This window comes from Trichomonas vaginalis, chromosome V (assembly GCF_026262505.1).
Source record: "Trichomonas vaginalis G3 chromosome V, whole genome shotgun sequence".
NCBI classification, from domain to species: domain Eukaryota; phylum Parabasalia; order Trichomonadida; family Trichomonadidae; genus Trichomonas; species Trichomonas vaginalis.
In genome coordinates, this window is record NC_067207.1 from 17292056 (window position 1) to 17308377 (window position 16322).

A 16322-nucleotide genomic window follows, 5' to 3' on the forward strand; every position below is an offset into this window, starting at 1 on the left:
TCAAGTGAATTTACCAATGAGCATTAATGAACTTTACACACAATATCAGCAATTAGGTGAAAATGGAAAAATAATAGTTGATTTAAATAAAGGAAGTGTTAAATTTGATTAATTTTTTATAATTAATTTTTATTTTTTATTTATAATTAAACATGACAGAAATAGCAAATCTTCTACAGGTTCCATTAAAACAAGGAACAAACAAAAAGGGTGCATATAATAGAACTATGAAAGTTCCTGATGGAATGAAAGAATTAGTTCATATTGTTGCTGGTCTTCAAAAAGATGTTAAACAAATGAGAAACGTTTTAACATTACCAGAAGCTCAAGCATATGCCAAACGTCAAGGTCCAAATTGGGAAGCACACGAAGCAGACATTACAGGTCCAAATGGAAAACCTGATGGTATAAATGAAGTTTTCATTACTGATGGTCAAGGTAATATTAAAGTCATAAATGGTTATAAATTAACTATAACTGATTATCCTAAACGTAAAGCATATAATGAACGTTATCCTATGCAATTTGATGAAAATGGAAAAGCTGTTAAACAATACATTGGAGAAGGTGAAAATGGTCCAATTAATTCATACCGTTATAATCCATATTCTTATTTCAATGAAGAATTAAATGCTATTGAAGAGGGACCGGATGGATTACCACGATATTCTAACCAGTTTGATGGTCAATATGCAAATATTAGACCTGAAATTTCAGCTAAGAAATTCTTTAAAGTTGCTTTATTCGATCCAGTTTTCGCAAATGTTAAAGATGAACTTAAACATCAATTCCAACCAATTATAGTAGCAAGAATTGCATCAGGTGCTTTATCTCAAGCATTCAAAGATTTAATTAAGAAACCATTATATCAGCAACGAGGTTTAACTTATGATTTAGTTAAGGAATCAGATAAAAGAAAATTTGAGAAATCAGATGATTATAAGAATGCAATTAATGAATATATTAGGTCTATTAATTACAATGAAACAGCTAAAAATCAACTTCAAGAACAAATACAGGGAATAATAGATTCAAAACTTCCAGCAAAATAAAAGTTTAAATATATTTTTTTATTCGATTATAAATGAGAAGACGTTTCACTAGTCAAAAGAACACTAACGCAAAAGCAGAGATTACGGTTGGTTATAACGTAAATGATGATAAATCACGAATTATTCAAAATGTTAAAGTTAATGTTAGCCCTGAATTAACAAGGTCAGCAACTCAACCAAATTTATTAACTCGTGACTTACCGAAGAATGAGGAGAATGAAGAAAACCATGAGAATGGAGACCCAATCATTTTATCTGAACCTGGTAAAGAACCTGTTGAAATTCCCACTTATCCAACATACCCCTCACCTCTTTCATCAAACATCGAGAACCCATATAAAATAGACATTAATTCTGAATTAATGAAAATTTACCGTGATATAATAATTAATAATTATGATTCAATAATAAATTTAATTGATCAATCCGGTTTAATTATTTTACCTTATGAATCATTAATTCACATTATCGCCATTCTTTGTGATGTTCAAGATTCAGACGTTAAGATTTAATTTTTCATAGATGATGAGGTTTCATGCTGCGGAACAGTTGCAAAAATAAATCCTATAAAGGATATTAGCACAATTAAGATATCAAAGAACGGAACAACAACTGAACTTCATTTAACATATAATGATATTTATAATAAAATAGTTGATGAATATAAAATATCACTTGAAAAATTCTTTGTTAAGGCTATTTAATATTCAAGCATTAACATTATCGAATAATAATCCTTTGAATCATAATCAATAATAATTGACCTTTCACCAGTTTCTATCGTTTGTTTTATTTCTTTTTGTTCCCCACTATCCGGATCGGTCATTGTAATTGTTTTTGTTATAGTATCAGCTTTATCTTTAACTTCAATCTTTTTTCCATCGGGATATTTAAACCAAAATTCCAAAAATTCGATATTGTCAATCTGTTCATATTTTAATCTATCAATTACATTTTTAATACCATCTGAAAATCTTATGAAATGGTCATTATATGGGTTTGATTGAACTAAATTTGAATGAAGTGAAATATAACCTGTTGATGAATATGACACTGACTCATATTTTCTGAAAACACTAAAATTTATAACATGAATGAATTTCTTATTCGTTGAATTTATGAATTCTTGAGGTAATCTTATTCTAGTTTTATAGGGTGTCCAAAGGTGCGTTTAGCACAGCGCTCTATATGAGACTATTAAAGGAGATATATGCTGATTATAAATATATAATAAAAAATATGAATATATGTATATGATGAGTAAGTTGTATTTTGGCGCCATGCCGGGATATAAAATGAATTTTGAGACAAGAGGCGGTTTCGCGGGAAATTTTGGCGGGATTTTTTTCATTTTTTTAATGAATCATAAAGAAAACATCCTCGCTCTTGCAAAAAAATGCAAAGACTGTAAAAAATCTACGAGACATTGGTAAAATGCTTCGGTATGGATGCTCCTAGCTATTCCACTGTAACGTATCATGTTAGGATGTATCACTTCATGAACAAAAAGGCGCCCATCATAAAAATTGACAAAAAATCGCCGGATCAAAGAAAAATCAAAGCAATTCTTCAAGCGCTAGATGAAGACCCAAGAGCATCACTCAGAAGGATAGAGGAGATGACAAAGATACCACGTACAACAGTCAGTTATTATCTGCACAATTATTTGAACTACAAACTAGCGTATACACGTTGGGTTCCGCACAACCTTAATTCAGTTCAAAAAAATCTAGAGTCCAATCTTCGAAAGAGCTCCTCTCTATATTGCGTGCGTATCAATCCAAGAAGTTTCGCTTTTTAGTAACAGGGGACGAGTCTTGGTTTCAATATGCAACAGAAGCCAAAATCATGTGGATCCCGAAGGATGAAAATCCGCAAACATTCCCGAAGAAAAAAATTGACACACCAATGATGATGTTGTCGGTTTTTTGGGGCGTGAATGGTATCATCGCAATTGATATTCTTCAAAAACCTAATACGATGAATGCTCAGTATCTAATTGACAATGTTCTTACTCAAATTATCAATTCTGATGAGTTTGAGAAATCCAAACAACAAAAACAAAAGTTTGCAATTCATTTTGATAATTCAAGAGTTCACAAAAGTCATAAGGTAATGAATTACTTGGTGGAAAACAATGTCAAAGTTGTTCCAAACCCAATTTATTCACCTGATATTGCACCCTCTGACTTTTATTTATTCGGCACGCTAAAAAAGAGAGCTGAAGGACGCGAATTCGCGAGTCCAGATGATCTTGAAAATTTTGTAAGAGAGCAATTTGAGCAATTTTCTCATGATGATTTAAAGCGTGTCTTTCAAGCCTGGATCGATCGCTGCGAACGCGTGATTGAATCCAATGGTGATTATATTTAAATAAACTTTATATATATGTAACTTGTTTATTTCTATTCGCAGTATTCAGGTTTGTGCTAAACACACCTTTGGACACCCTATATTTATCACTGGAAAATAACGCTTTACCATATTTTTAATCGTAATAAAAAATGTCAATTATCAATATTATTTCGAATAATAACTGTGAATTAAATTTAACAGTTAGCGGAATTTATAATGTTACTCTCGTTTCTGTGAGTGGTAAATTTAATCCCATTCTTTTAGACCCTTCAGATTATATATCATTTATTAAAGATGACCTTGAAAAAACGTATGATATGTATATAAATAATGTGATAGCGAAATGGGATATTAACATGATTTTAAGTTATTTAAATGAATCATTTATCGTATGGTATGAAGAAAATTTTAAATCAAAACCTGATAAACTTTTTGAACTTGATGAAATAAATAACCTTATTAAATTTCCGCTGAAAATTAAATTTTGTACTCCTCATCTTCGTTCATTGTTGGGGATATTAAATTTTGAAAAAGATGTTGGGGATGTTTTGTATTTTGACACTGGTTCCAATTTCATTTTAATCAAATGTGATAAAGTTAATACCCCAATGAGATTTTCACATCAAACATTAGACCCTAACTCTTACCCATCAATACAAAACATTTTATCCATCAACTTAAACACATTTTCTTTATCATATCCGTTTCAATTATCCGGGAATTCATTTATTCTTCATTCAAAAGATTTATCAAATATTAAATTTAGAATAACTGACCTATTTGATTGTGATTTAGAATTTATGAATGAAATATTATGGCAATTTCAAATAGAGAAAATAGCTGATGAGATAACGGATTAAATATAGGGTGTCCAAATGTGCGTTTAGCACAGCGCTCTATATGAGACTATTAAAGGAGATATATGCTGATTATAAATATATAATAAAAAATATGAATATATGTATATGATGAGTAAGTTGTATTTTGGCGCCATGCCGGGATATAAAATGAATTTTGAGACAAGAGGCGGTTTCGCGGGAAATTTTGGCGGGATTTTTTTCATTTTTTTAATGAATCATAAAGAAAACATCCTCGCTCTTGCAAAAAAATGCAAAGACTGTAAAAAATCTACGAGACATTGGTAAAATGCTTCGGTATGGATGCTCCTAGCTATTCCACTGTAACGTATCATGTTAGGATGTATCACTTCATGAACAAAAAGGCGCCCATCATAAAAATTGACAAAAAATCGCCGGATCAAAGAAAAATCAAAGCAATTCTTCAAGCGCTAGATGAAGACCCAAGAGCATCACTCAGAAGGATAGAGGAGATGACAAAGATACCACGTACAACAGTCAGTTATTATCTGCACAATTATTTGAACTACAACTAGCGTATACACGTTGGGTTCCGCACAACCTTAATTCAGTTCAAAAAAATCTAGAGTCCAATCTTCGAAAGAGCTCCTCTCTATATTGCGTGCGTATCAATCCAAGAAGTTTCGCTTTTTAGTAACAGGGGACGAGTCTTGGTTTCAATATGCAACAGAAGCCAAAATCATGTGGATCCCGAAGGATGAAAATCCGCAAACATTCCCGAAGAAAAAATTGACACACCATGATGATGTTGTCGGTTTTTTGGGGCGTGAATGGTATCATCGCAATTGATATTCTTCAAAAACCTAATACGATGAATGCTCAGTATCTAATTGACAATGTTCTTACTCAAATTATCAATTCTGATGAGTTTGAGAAATCCAAACAACAAAAACAAAAGTTTGCAATTCATTTTGATAATTCAAGAGTTCACAAAAGTCATAAGGTAATGAATTACTTGGTGGAAAACAATGTCAAAGTTGTTCCAAACCCAATTTATTCACCTGATATTGCACCCTCTGACTTTTATTTATTCGGCACGCTAAAAAGAGAGCTGAAGGACGCGAATTCGCGAGTCCAGATGATCTTGAAAATTTTGTAAGAGAGCAATTTGAGCAATTTTCTCATGATGATTTAAAGCGTGTCTTTCAAGCCTGGATCGATCGCTGCGAACGCGTGATTGAATCCAATGGTGATTATATTTAAATAAACTTTATATATATGTAACTTGTTTATTTCTATTCGCAGTATTCAGGTTTGTGCTAAACACACCTTTGGACACCCTATATTTATTTTTAAATCGTAATAAATGATTAAACAACAGCAACTTAAGGCGCAAAGCGCCCAGGTCCTTCAGACCATTACATACGCCATATATGTATATAATTCAAAGACGGCAGAACAAACGCAAAGGTTGAAATATGGAGATTTGGAGATAGTATTGAAAAATGACCATTTCGAATTCGTTTGCAAAGGTGGTGCAGTGATATCAAATATAAAAGAAATTTTATTTATGAATTCAAAAATTAAAGGAATAACGGATGATATAACATCAATTCCACCAGAAGAACAGAGATATTACGCATTAAATGCATTTCCCAAAGTTTTGAAGATTGGAAGATTTAATTTAAATGAGGAATTCATAGAAGGTTTCCTAAATGACATAATGAAGAAGGTGGATAAGGAATATGTGGATAGTGAGTTAATGAAGAAAGCAGATTTAGTTTATGTTGATGAAAAAGATAATGAAATTAAAGAAAAGGTTGAATGGTATCATGAATGGACATTGGAGACTTTTAAAGTTAAAGCTGATACAGAATGGGTTTCAGGATGTTTAGACCTTAAAGCAGATAAAACTTATGTTAACGATGAGTTAGAGAAGAAAGCAGATAAGGAAAAAGTTATTTCATTCATTAATACTGAGTTAGCAAAGAAAGCTGATATATCATTTGTTAATGAAGAAATAAAACAATCAGAGGTCTATTTTACTCCACCATTTTTAAATTTTATGAAATCATCAGATAAAACCTTTGATATAGATTCTTTTGAATGGATATGTTTCGATGGAGTGACCATGTATTTATTTTATACAGCTGGAGTGCTTTATTATTTTAAAACAAATGATTTTAAAAACTATGAATCATTTACTCCATCTGTTTGGAATCCTGATACACGAAAGCCAATCATTAATCCAAGAATTTTATATGTTGAATATAATAACGGTAAATTTATGGGAATGATAACGGTTGGAGATGATTTTTGCCCTTGTTATTCATTCGATTGTATCCAATGGTTCAAATGTAATTTAAATCAAGATGCTAAATTTAAATATCCAAATAATCCTATTAGATGCGTTAATAATAATGGGTACTAATTTATGAAGTCAATCAAATTTTCATTAGTGAGGATGGGATAAATTATTATATGTTTAGTATGATGTCATCAGGTTTGAAAATTGATTATACAACAAGTAAGTGGTATTACATTAACAACATGTATTTTATCCTACAAAATGATAAAATTTATAGATCATCTTCAATACCACAAGGTCAATTTGAACAAATTTTTCAAGCTGATGGAGACATTGAAGCTTTATGTTATGGATCAAATGTTTATGTTCTCGTTTCAGGTGGAATGGTCTATTCATATCCTGTAAGTTATAACAGACATTTTATTTATCACAGGATTTATCAAATTGGGAATTGGTTTATTCATTCACTCCAAAACTTACTCGAAATTATAGATTTACTAATTTATTTTATATTGATGGGTATTTCATTGCTTTTGGATGTGGTGATTTAGTAAATATCAGTAGTGATGGAAGAAACTGGTCTGAAATCACAAAATTTCAAGATGTTAGAAAAGCAATTTTCAAAAATAATACGTTAATATTGATAACAAGACCAATTTTAATTTCTTACCCAGTTTCAATATTATATAATAAATTCAATATTCATAATGGATTAAATACAATTCTTGAGATGATTTACCCCATTGGTTCAATATATACATCAATGAATTCAACAAATCCAGCTGATGTATTCGGTTTCGGTACATGGCAGCAGATTGTAAACAAATTCTTATACTGTGCTAACTCTTCAAAGCAAACGGGAGGTTCGAAGAAAATTAAAGAAGCAAACTTACCCGCGCACACTCATACAGGAACGACAAACTTTTCTGGCGACCATAGCCACTCATTAAGAGACCACCCATTATACAACTCAGACTATGAAGCTGGCTATGATGTTTTATCTCCAGCTTATAACGATTCAACAAAAAAGACTTTTCGACAAACTGAACCAGGAGGAAATCATTCACACACTTTCACAACAAATCCAACAGGCTCGGGTGAAGATTACATGCCACCTTATATGACTGTATTCGCATGGTTTCGCGTTCAATGAACGCTCAATGTTTGTTTCACAAACTTTAGAACGGCATAATTTAAATTTTTATTTTAGTATAAATGAAGATTCTACCATATGGTGTTATTGGAAGAGATAAAGATGGAAACCCAATATTTGATCCAAAGTTAAAATTAAAGTTACTGAAACCAAAACAGAATGAAAAAAGAGAAAAATGAGAAAATGAGAAATGAGAAAATGAGAAAATTTAAATTATGCAATTTTATTTTTATCATAAATGACAAAATTAATTAAGCCAACTATTTCTAAATTAATGATACCAATGAAATCATTTCATGGAGTACTTATCCCAGGTTCTTCACAATTAGCCGGGGCAAGTGTTGTGGCTCAAGGTGGAACATTAGCGAATCCATTCAAATTAACTAAAGATGAACTTAATAAAATGATGATAAAATAACTGATAACAAAATTTTATTTTTATATAAATGGATACCCCACAAGCTCAAAATTAACCACGAATCATAACAAGGGAGGAAATGATAAAAATGATGCAAGAACAAATTAAAAACAACAAACCACGAAAACCGAGAAGATGCGGTTATGCAGTAATGATGGAAAGAAGAACCCAGAAGGGTTCGGCGTCTCGAAGAGACGTTGTCGAAGAGACGTTGTCGAAGAGGAATAAAAATTAAATTTGGATTGAGTTTAAAAATTCATCTTTATTAAATTCATCTCTTCCAATCAATTTATTTATTCTATTAAATTCTTTTATTTTTGCTTCACTCAGTTTAAGGATTGAACGGTAACTTTCTAATTTTTCGATTATTTCTTTCCTCTCTTTATCGTTTTCAGTTCCTTTAGTTTTATGGGCATCAGCCCCACCGCATTGCGGCTTCTTTTTGTAATAGCATATTTTTGATTTAATTCTGTTTAATTTCTTTTTATATTCATCGTCTGGACTCTGAATCTTAATTGAATCAGGACTCTTGGATGCTTCGTTGTCACTCATTTCTTACGAAATAAAAAAATTAAATATTATTTAAATATAATGGAGTAATAAAATAAATCGGAATTTCTATTAATTTATTGTCAACTTCAACTAATGCATTGCCGTTAATATATCTAACAAATTCAGCTATTGTGTCAAATCTTCGTCTTCTTTTTGTCATTGATTTATCAGTTTTTCCATAATCGAGATGAATCAAAACTTTATCCCCTTGTTTAAAATTCATGAGCCCCGAATTAATTTGTTCACGTTTAACATCATTTAACCTTTCCATTTGCTTTCTAATATATTCCCATTCTTTTGAAATATCATTTTTCATTTCCACTGGTTTCATGTTTATAGTTCTATGCCATGTATTATTGTAATAATATACTAACTGCTGTATGATGGAGTCATGATTTCCATCCCAGTATATCTGACCGTTAACCCCTAACACATCTCTAAGAGTTCTCATTACCGCATCAACTATTTTATTATGAAACGTATATGGAGAGGATGAGAAGTAAAAATTAATTTGTGGGAAATAATGAGCCATAGCTGCCTGAAATCCTTTATCACCATCACCCCTTATATTATCTGCTCTTTCATGATCTAGTAAGTATTGAATAGCTCTTCTTGTTTCCTGTTCTGTTTTCCCTTTCACCGGAATGCAATATAAATATCTAGTGTTAATGTTAATGGCAAATAAATAAGTAACGTTTCCTTTTGAATATTCTAAATGATCTATTTCGTATGAATATGGATATGGTGCAAATGAAGGGCGACTAAATTTTTCCTTTAACGGTTGAATTTTCGGGTCAATTGGTTTATTTAATATCTTGAAATCCTTTTTAAAATCTTTTTGCTTCTTTGGTGATTGAAATGGATATAATAAAGTGAATGATGAAGGATTAACTGAAGGGGGAGGTACTACCGTTGGAGGTTTTGGTGTTGCGGGTGGTTTAATTTTATCTGCTTTGATTTTGGATGATGAAGTTTTAGTTGTTGATTTTCCTTTCATTAATTCTGGATGTATTCTATTCATTTGTTTTAAATATGCTGTATATAAAGGTTTGATATACTTTCCCGCTTCGAGTTTATGTTGAAGGATGAATTCCAAAAGTTGATCTTCATTTAAAAGTCGGGCTGAATATGGTTTAACTAATGAATCATAAATTAAAGCTTGTGCTTCATTTATGGTCTGAAGGACCTGGGCGTTTTGCACCTTTAGCTGTTGAACATTTGCTACTTTCTCTTTTGGTGTTGTTTTCGGCTTTTGCGGCTCAGGATTATATAATTTATATAATTCATCAATATCTTCTTCTGTTAATACTTTATTTTTGAAATCTTTCAACTGTTTAAGTCGTGATTTATTTTTTCCCTTTGTATATTCATTATTTTTAATTTTGTCTTTAATTTTAGAAATTATTTTATCATGATATTTCAAAATTTCATTTTTATAATACGGATAATAATAATCCATATCATCACCCGTTATATTTTTATTATGTTTTTGGAGATATGATTTTAATTCATAATAATTAAGAAAATTTTGATTAAGTACTAAATCATCAATTAAATTTTCTAAATCTGCGTTATCCATTTATATAAAAATAAAATAAATGTTTTAAGGGTGCCCACCTCTTTGAATCATAGTATCAAAACCATTATTTACATATTGAATCGCATCATTAACGGTTCCTTTTGTCTCTTCTGTGGCATTTCATTAAAAATAAAATTTTAAATTGTATTAAATAAATGGCATACAACATCCATTTTCACAACATACAGCCTTAGTGTGTGCTCCTGTTAATGCAGTCTTACCGATTGTTAAGCGAGTCATTGACCCGTTTTTAAGTTGTAAATTAATATTCTGACCATCAAATATCACTTTATCATTTATTATATCCAAATAATTTTTAGGTGTTAATTGTTTATTTTGTCGTAAACTAACACCTTTCATTTTTTGTGCAATCTTTTTAAAATCACTTCCATCAATTGAACCGTTGAATGATGTATAACACTTAGGGCATAAAGCAACCATGTTATCACCTTGTTTCTCAATTGCTAAACCCAATAACTTCTTCTCATGTGCTTTTTCTTCAGCTTTATTCTTTAATTTAGGTTTAAATTTCTCATCAAACAGAAGAAATCAAATGGTGCGAATTTGAAAATGTTTTTATCATAAAATTGTTTATCGGTAACAATTGCTTGAAATGCTTGAGTGTTAGGAAGACTTGGATCGCCAGCAATAGCCCAATAAGATGAATCAGTATCACCTTCAATGAAATGAAAACGATTAACATCCATGCATTTATACATAAAATCATAAATGAAAACTAAATACCAGTATTTAGCATTATCTAAAGTAAAGAATGTCTCTTGTAAACATGTATCACATCTATAAAATCTATCTTTAAGCATCACTTGATATGTATCCTCACCTATTTCTCTTATGTTTTTAAACTTATTTGACATACATGCAACGCGTGCCTTCTGTGCATTCATTATTTTAGTCTTTGCGTAATTTTGCGTATTCATTGCATCGTAACCATATGATCCATTAAGTGAAATCTTGCAAAATAAACTTTTTCCTTTATTTCCTTCTAATTCAGCCTTTTGTCTTTCGTTCATAAATTCGTTCGCAAATTCATTAAAACAAGTGTTTTTCGTAAATGTTAAAATTGATTGAATATCATCGATGATAAAATGAAATCTGTCTATTAGATACCAAAGATAATAAGAAGAAAATGGTTGATATTGGTTGTGTGTTGATGCTAACCGAGTTAATTTCCTCTGTTTCTGGTCAACTGGTAGATTGTTTGATTTCATGTAATTATACATAAAACTGCCAATTGTTTTTTCATCTGTGATAATATCTAAGTTTCTTATTATCGGTAAAAAGTTTATGTAATCATTAATGTATTTTTCATCAATGTGACCCTTTACTTCAGCCACGAATAAAGTATTTTTCTTCTTAATTATTCCCAGTGCTTTTGCTTTCTTTGTTGCTGTATCACAAATGATAACACCATTCAATCTTCCCGGCATATACATTTTATGGTCAGTATATTGAATGAAATCATGAGGATTAGATGAAAATGATGAAGGATATAATGAATTAAAGTCAACACCAACGAAATGAGTCATAATGTTGGTGGTGTCCTCATTTGATACAGTTTTAGTTTCTGGACTATATGAAAGTTTATTAATGTGCGTGATTCCTTTAAGATTTACTCTATGTTGAACATTTGATAGACCACCGGTAATTCCATTACGGAGAATGTGATAGGCTTCAACTGAATCTAAAGTCATTGGTAAATTATTTTTTAATGCATAATTTCTTAAATTGATTCTTAAACGTTGAACATCTTCATCTTTATTTGATTTTACGACATTGCAATAACAACACATTAACTGACAATTTTCTTTGGTATGTGGTTTTTCATTATCGATTCTATCCAATGTTGGTTTATTTGCATATGTAAACGCTTTACCACACATTTTGCATTTAGATGAAAGGATTAAATCGTGATAGTATTGAAAATCATCCATTGAAACATTATTTTTAGTATCTCTTTCTGCTTTTTCATCTTGTTTCTTATATGATTCAATTTTATATTTCCAATACTTTTTCGTTAATTCAAAACTTGATTCTATCTCTTCCTCAGGATATTTTTCATTAGGATTAAAGTCTTTATATGCTAAAGCGTAACGAATCATTGAAGTATTCGATGATAAAGAAAGATTATGAAGCATATCAATTTTATAAACAAATGTTTCTTCAATAATTTTATCAATTGGGTCAATCATAATTTCAACATCTTTATTGCAATAATGAATAAAATATTCTAATCTATTCTTAAAGTTTTTAGCATCATTGAGATATATTTGATAATCACTATCTGATATAGTTTCTTGAGTTAATGCTGAATAAAATGAATCTTGAGTGAATGGTTCCACTTTATATAATTCTTCTTCGTAATTTTCCCACGTGATGAATTGATAAGGGAAAAAGGATTTAACACGTGATTTATTGTTTCCGAAATCTTGAGTGAATTGGTCTAATGTTCCACCCGCTATATAATTTCTGATGTCAATAAATCTCAATTCATATGGAACGTTTGTTTTCTTTACAATGATTTGCTTAAATTGTGAAGATGAACCCAGCATTGATTTTATTTTCCATTTTGCAGTGTTTAAATCACGAAGAATTAAATTTAAATCAAACTTTCCCGAATTAAAACCTATGATATTCACTTTATTGAATTCCTCATCTAGAAGTTCTTTAAATGCTTCCTTCTGTTTTTCATTTAATGTATGGGACAAAGTCCCCGCCGTTTGCGGCTTCATTAATTCTTCATATTGTTCAATATTTGATTCAACAACTAATGAACAGGTTGAAAATAAAAACTCAATCCAATCAGAAATAAAAGAATCACTCGAAGTTAAGCAAAAATTCCTCGTATACGTTTTATCATTTAATTTAACCGTTGATGATACCATGAATGGTTTTAAGTAAGCGTTCAAAGTTGCACACTCAGAAAGTTGTAATTCTTCTTTAGTCTCTAATGTTTCGAAGTCAAAAGTAATATAAGATCTTGTCGGTTTATAATATTTCTGCAAATTGTGAGCTAATAACCACTGATATATCTTCTGTTTCGTAATATGTGGTGCATATGGTTGCTGGGTCTTTTGCAATTGAACGTCTTGAATTAATCTTCCATTATTTTCTTTACATTTCTCACAATGCTTTAAAAATCTTCTTTGGTTTTTCCTTTCTGGATCATTACGGATAGAATAAACTTCTTCTTTACAATATGGACAAACTTTATAGCCGGTGAGTGCTTCAACGTCTGTTATTCTGTCAGCGTGAAGTTTTCCACATGGACTCTGTGTTAATAAAATATTTACTGTTTCAAATTCTGGATCTATCATTATTGATTCCACTAATGGAAAGTCTACCTTATTTATGTCCACGTCTTCTGGTTGAGGATCACAATAATAGAAATCAATATTAACATTTAACATTCTCGCTAATCTCTCACTTTCTGATGAAATGTCAAACCCTTCATATGCATCTATTGCTTCATTTAAATAGCTTCTACGAGTTTTAGGATTAGCACCATCAGGAATGTTATAGAAGCGTTTAAATAACCTTCTACCTTCTGCTCTAATTTGATTATCATTCATTTTAGCTGTTCCGTTTTTGTTCATTTATGTAAGAATAAAAAATTAAAAAATAAACAAAAATAAAGTTTATTTTTTAAAGCCCATAAAATGAATTAAGAACACATAAATTTTTATCATCTGCGACGTGACGAATACATTTTAATTTACTCAAGAATGCGTACCCTGATACATTAAATCTAATTCCTGTCTTATTTAATTTCACAACTTTGAAAAGGAATGTATGAATAGCTATAAAATGATGAGAAGATGTTTTATGGGTTGCTTCCATTTTTTCTGAAATAAATGAATAAATATAATGCTTATACGTTTTCATATCTTTTATATTCTTAATAACGAATGGTATAGACTTTTCCACTTCATCTTCCTTCGGTGCTGTTCTTTCATATGAAACATTATTAGTATCTTCAACAATGAAACCGCAATCACATAAAATTTTATATGTTCCAATGGTTTCTTTTGATATTTTATCTAATAAATCAAAAACTTTATCAACACCTGTGCATTTATTTAAATAATAATTTGTGTAAATATCATGATCTTCTTTCTTAATCGTATTAGTTGCATATGTCACGTTTTTAAGAGCTTTTTTGAATTTTTCGGAATCTAAAGGTGGTGAAAATAAGATACAAGGGTATTTTTCATTATCAATAAATTGTAACTTATGTTTACGTATAAATTTAGTACCTTCTTCTGAAAGTGTTTCGTCTATTTCACCATCTAATAAATTTTGTGTTGATTCTGAGACATAATTTTTATATCTTTCTTCATGAGATTTCTGAACTTCTGATTCTGAAGCTGGGATATTCATTAAACCCTCTACTTCATTTTCATTATATTTTTCAACTTCTCTTAATTCCTTAATTTTTTCATCTATTTCATCTCTTATTTTTTTCAGTCTTTCAATTTCATTGTATTCATCATCTTTAATCCGTTCTTCATAATATTCAGGGAAAACATCAGGTTCTTTAGGTTTTTCTTCTTCAGATGTGGGATATAAGAAATTTATAACATCATCTTTATTCATTTTTCCATCATAATCTAAATCATTTAATAACTCGGCAAATTTTTGACAATTTCTTAAATAATATTTATTAACTTCATAACCTACCTCCTCTAATATATCCTTTATTTCCTCGTTTGTGAATCCTAATTTTTTAACGTTGTTAGTTTTGACGCTCATTTCATACAAAATAAAAAAATAAAATAATAAACATAACTAAGTTTTAATTTTTCGTAAGAAGTTTATTTTTTATTCATGAAAATAATTATTTCTAATTTCTTTTACTCTCTCGTATATACTAGATTTAAAGAATTCAGAACATTTCCCATAATCTCCTAAATGTTTTCTTATCCCTAACGTGTGCCAGTTATTATATGAAACTGAATAAACTTTATCTTTATCTTTACACCTTTCATCACTTCCAATATATTTATATCTCAGTTTTGATTTAGCATTTTCATATTCATTAGCGTTTAATAATTCACAGTCTTCCTTTTTAAATTGATGTTTAAGATATTCAGGATTTAATACTCTACGTTTATATGCTCCTAACTTAGTTCTAAAGGTTTTTCTACAAAATTTAGGAATTCCATCCTCTTTAATGTCATCAATGATTTCCATTTCATTATTTTCAATTTCTTCTTCTCGTTTATGAGGTCTTTGATTATAACTCCATTGATTCCATGAAATTAAATATTCTTTATCATTATATTTATACCTCATTAGCTTATTTTGGCTTTCATATTCATTTAATAATTCACAATCTTCATTTTTAAATTGAAGTTTAACCCATTCAGGATTTAAACAATGTTTAATTAATCGCGGAATATCTGACATCATCTATATATAGCTTCTTTTATAAAAGATAAAAAAATAAATTATTTTAAAATTAATGTTAATTTTTTAATGATTTATAAATAAATATATTTTAATGCATCGTCTATATATAGATGTAACAAAAAAGGTCACTAAACCCGTCATATCCTACTACTTTTTCATTTGGAGGATCATTTGATCTTTGAATGATAGGTTTAGGAGGAATATAGCTGGAACATATATCTGTATCACTTGATACTTTTTTCTTTTCCAAAATAAAAAGTTCATCCAGTGAAATCGAAGATGGAATTAATTTTGAAAGTTGTCTACTTAAAATCCAACAAGCATCTAGAGCCTCATCATTTATTTGACTTTTCATTTAAATAAATGATATTTCTAGAAGCCACAAATTTGTTCAAGAAATTTGTGTCCCTTTTGAATGAAATAAAATTAAAATTAAGATACCCGGGTCAACATTAATTAAATTATCATTAAATCTTGAATTTAATTTTTGTCACTTTTCCTGAATTAACCGCCACTAATGCTACCATTAACTGTTAATAAATTTTAAATGTTATTTTTAAAAAAATAAAGACATTGAATTTTCAAAATTTCTCCATCCTCTGAATTTATATTTGGCAAATGCATTGTCATCAGGTATGTGTCTCTTATAAAATTGAA

General features: G+C 29.8%; 4 protein-coding genes and 4 pseudogenes across 8 annotated transcripts, besides 3 other annotated features; 5 read left to right on the plus strand and 3 right to left on the minus strand.

Moving 5' to 3' along the window:
- Positions 1-15079: part of a mobile genetic element that runs on past the window's edge.
- TVAGG3_0353470 (uncharacterized protein) lies at positions 153-1052 on the plus strand (the record flags this gene model as incomplete). Its single annotated transcript, XM_051231201.1, has 1 exon — positions 153-1052. The coding sequence occupies one exon, from the start codon at positions 153-155 to the stop codon at positions 1050-1052; it is 900 nt and encodes a 299-aa protein (XP_051100931.1).
- Positions 1085-1564, plus strand: TVAGG3_0353480 (uncharacterized protein; the record flags this gene model as incomplete). The annotated part of the gene is made up of 1 exon (XM_001315230.1): positions 1085-1564. The coding sequence occupies one exon, from the start codon at positions 1085-1087 to the stop codon at positions 1562-1564; it is 480 nt and encodes a 159-aa protein (XP_001315265.1).
- Positions 2204-3505: a mobile genetic element.
- TVAGG3_0353500 lies at positions 2300-3425 on the plus strand (annotated as a pseudogene). Its single transcript has one exon. A coding segment is annotated over exon 1 (1126 nt).
- Positions 4271-5568: a mobile genetic element.
- Positions 4367-5488, plus strand: TVAGG3_0353520 (annotated as a pseudogene). Its single transcript has one exon. A coding segment is annotated over exon 1 (1122 nt).
- Positions 5592-7686, plus strand: TVAGG3_0353530 (annotated as a pseudogene). The gene has a single exon. A coding segment is annotated over exon 1 (2095 nt).
- Positions 8336-8656, minus strand: TVAGG3_0353540 (uncharacterized protein; the record flags this gene model as incomplete). Its single annotated transcript, XM_001285808.2, has 1 exon — positions 8336-8656. The coding sequence occupies one exon, from the start codon at positions 8654-8656 to the stop codon at positions 8336-8338; it is 321 nt and encodes a 106-aa protein (XP_001285809.2).
- Positions 8676-10235, minus strand: TVAGG3_0353550 (integrase core domain containing protein family; the record flags this gene model as incomplete). The annotated part of the gene is made up of 1 exon (XM_051231202.1): positions 8676-10235. One exon carries the CDS (start codon positions 10233-10235, stop codon positions 8676-8678), a length of 1560 nt encoding a protein of 519 aa, XP_051100932.1.
- TVAGG3_0353560 lies at positions 10383-13849 on the minus strand (annotated as a pseudogene). The gene has a single exon. A coding segment is annotated over exon 1 (3467 nt).
- Positions 15080-16322: the final 1243 nt, after the last annotated feature.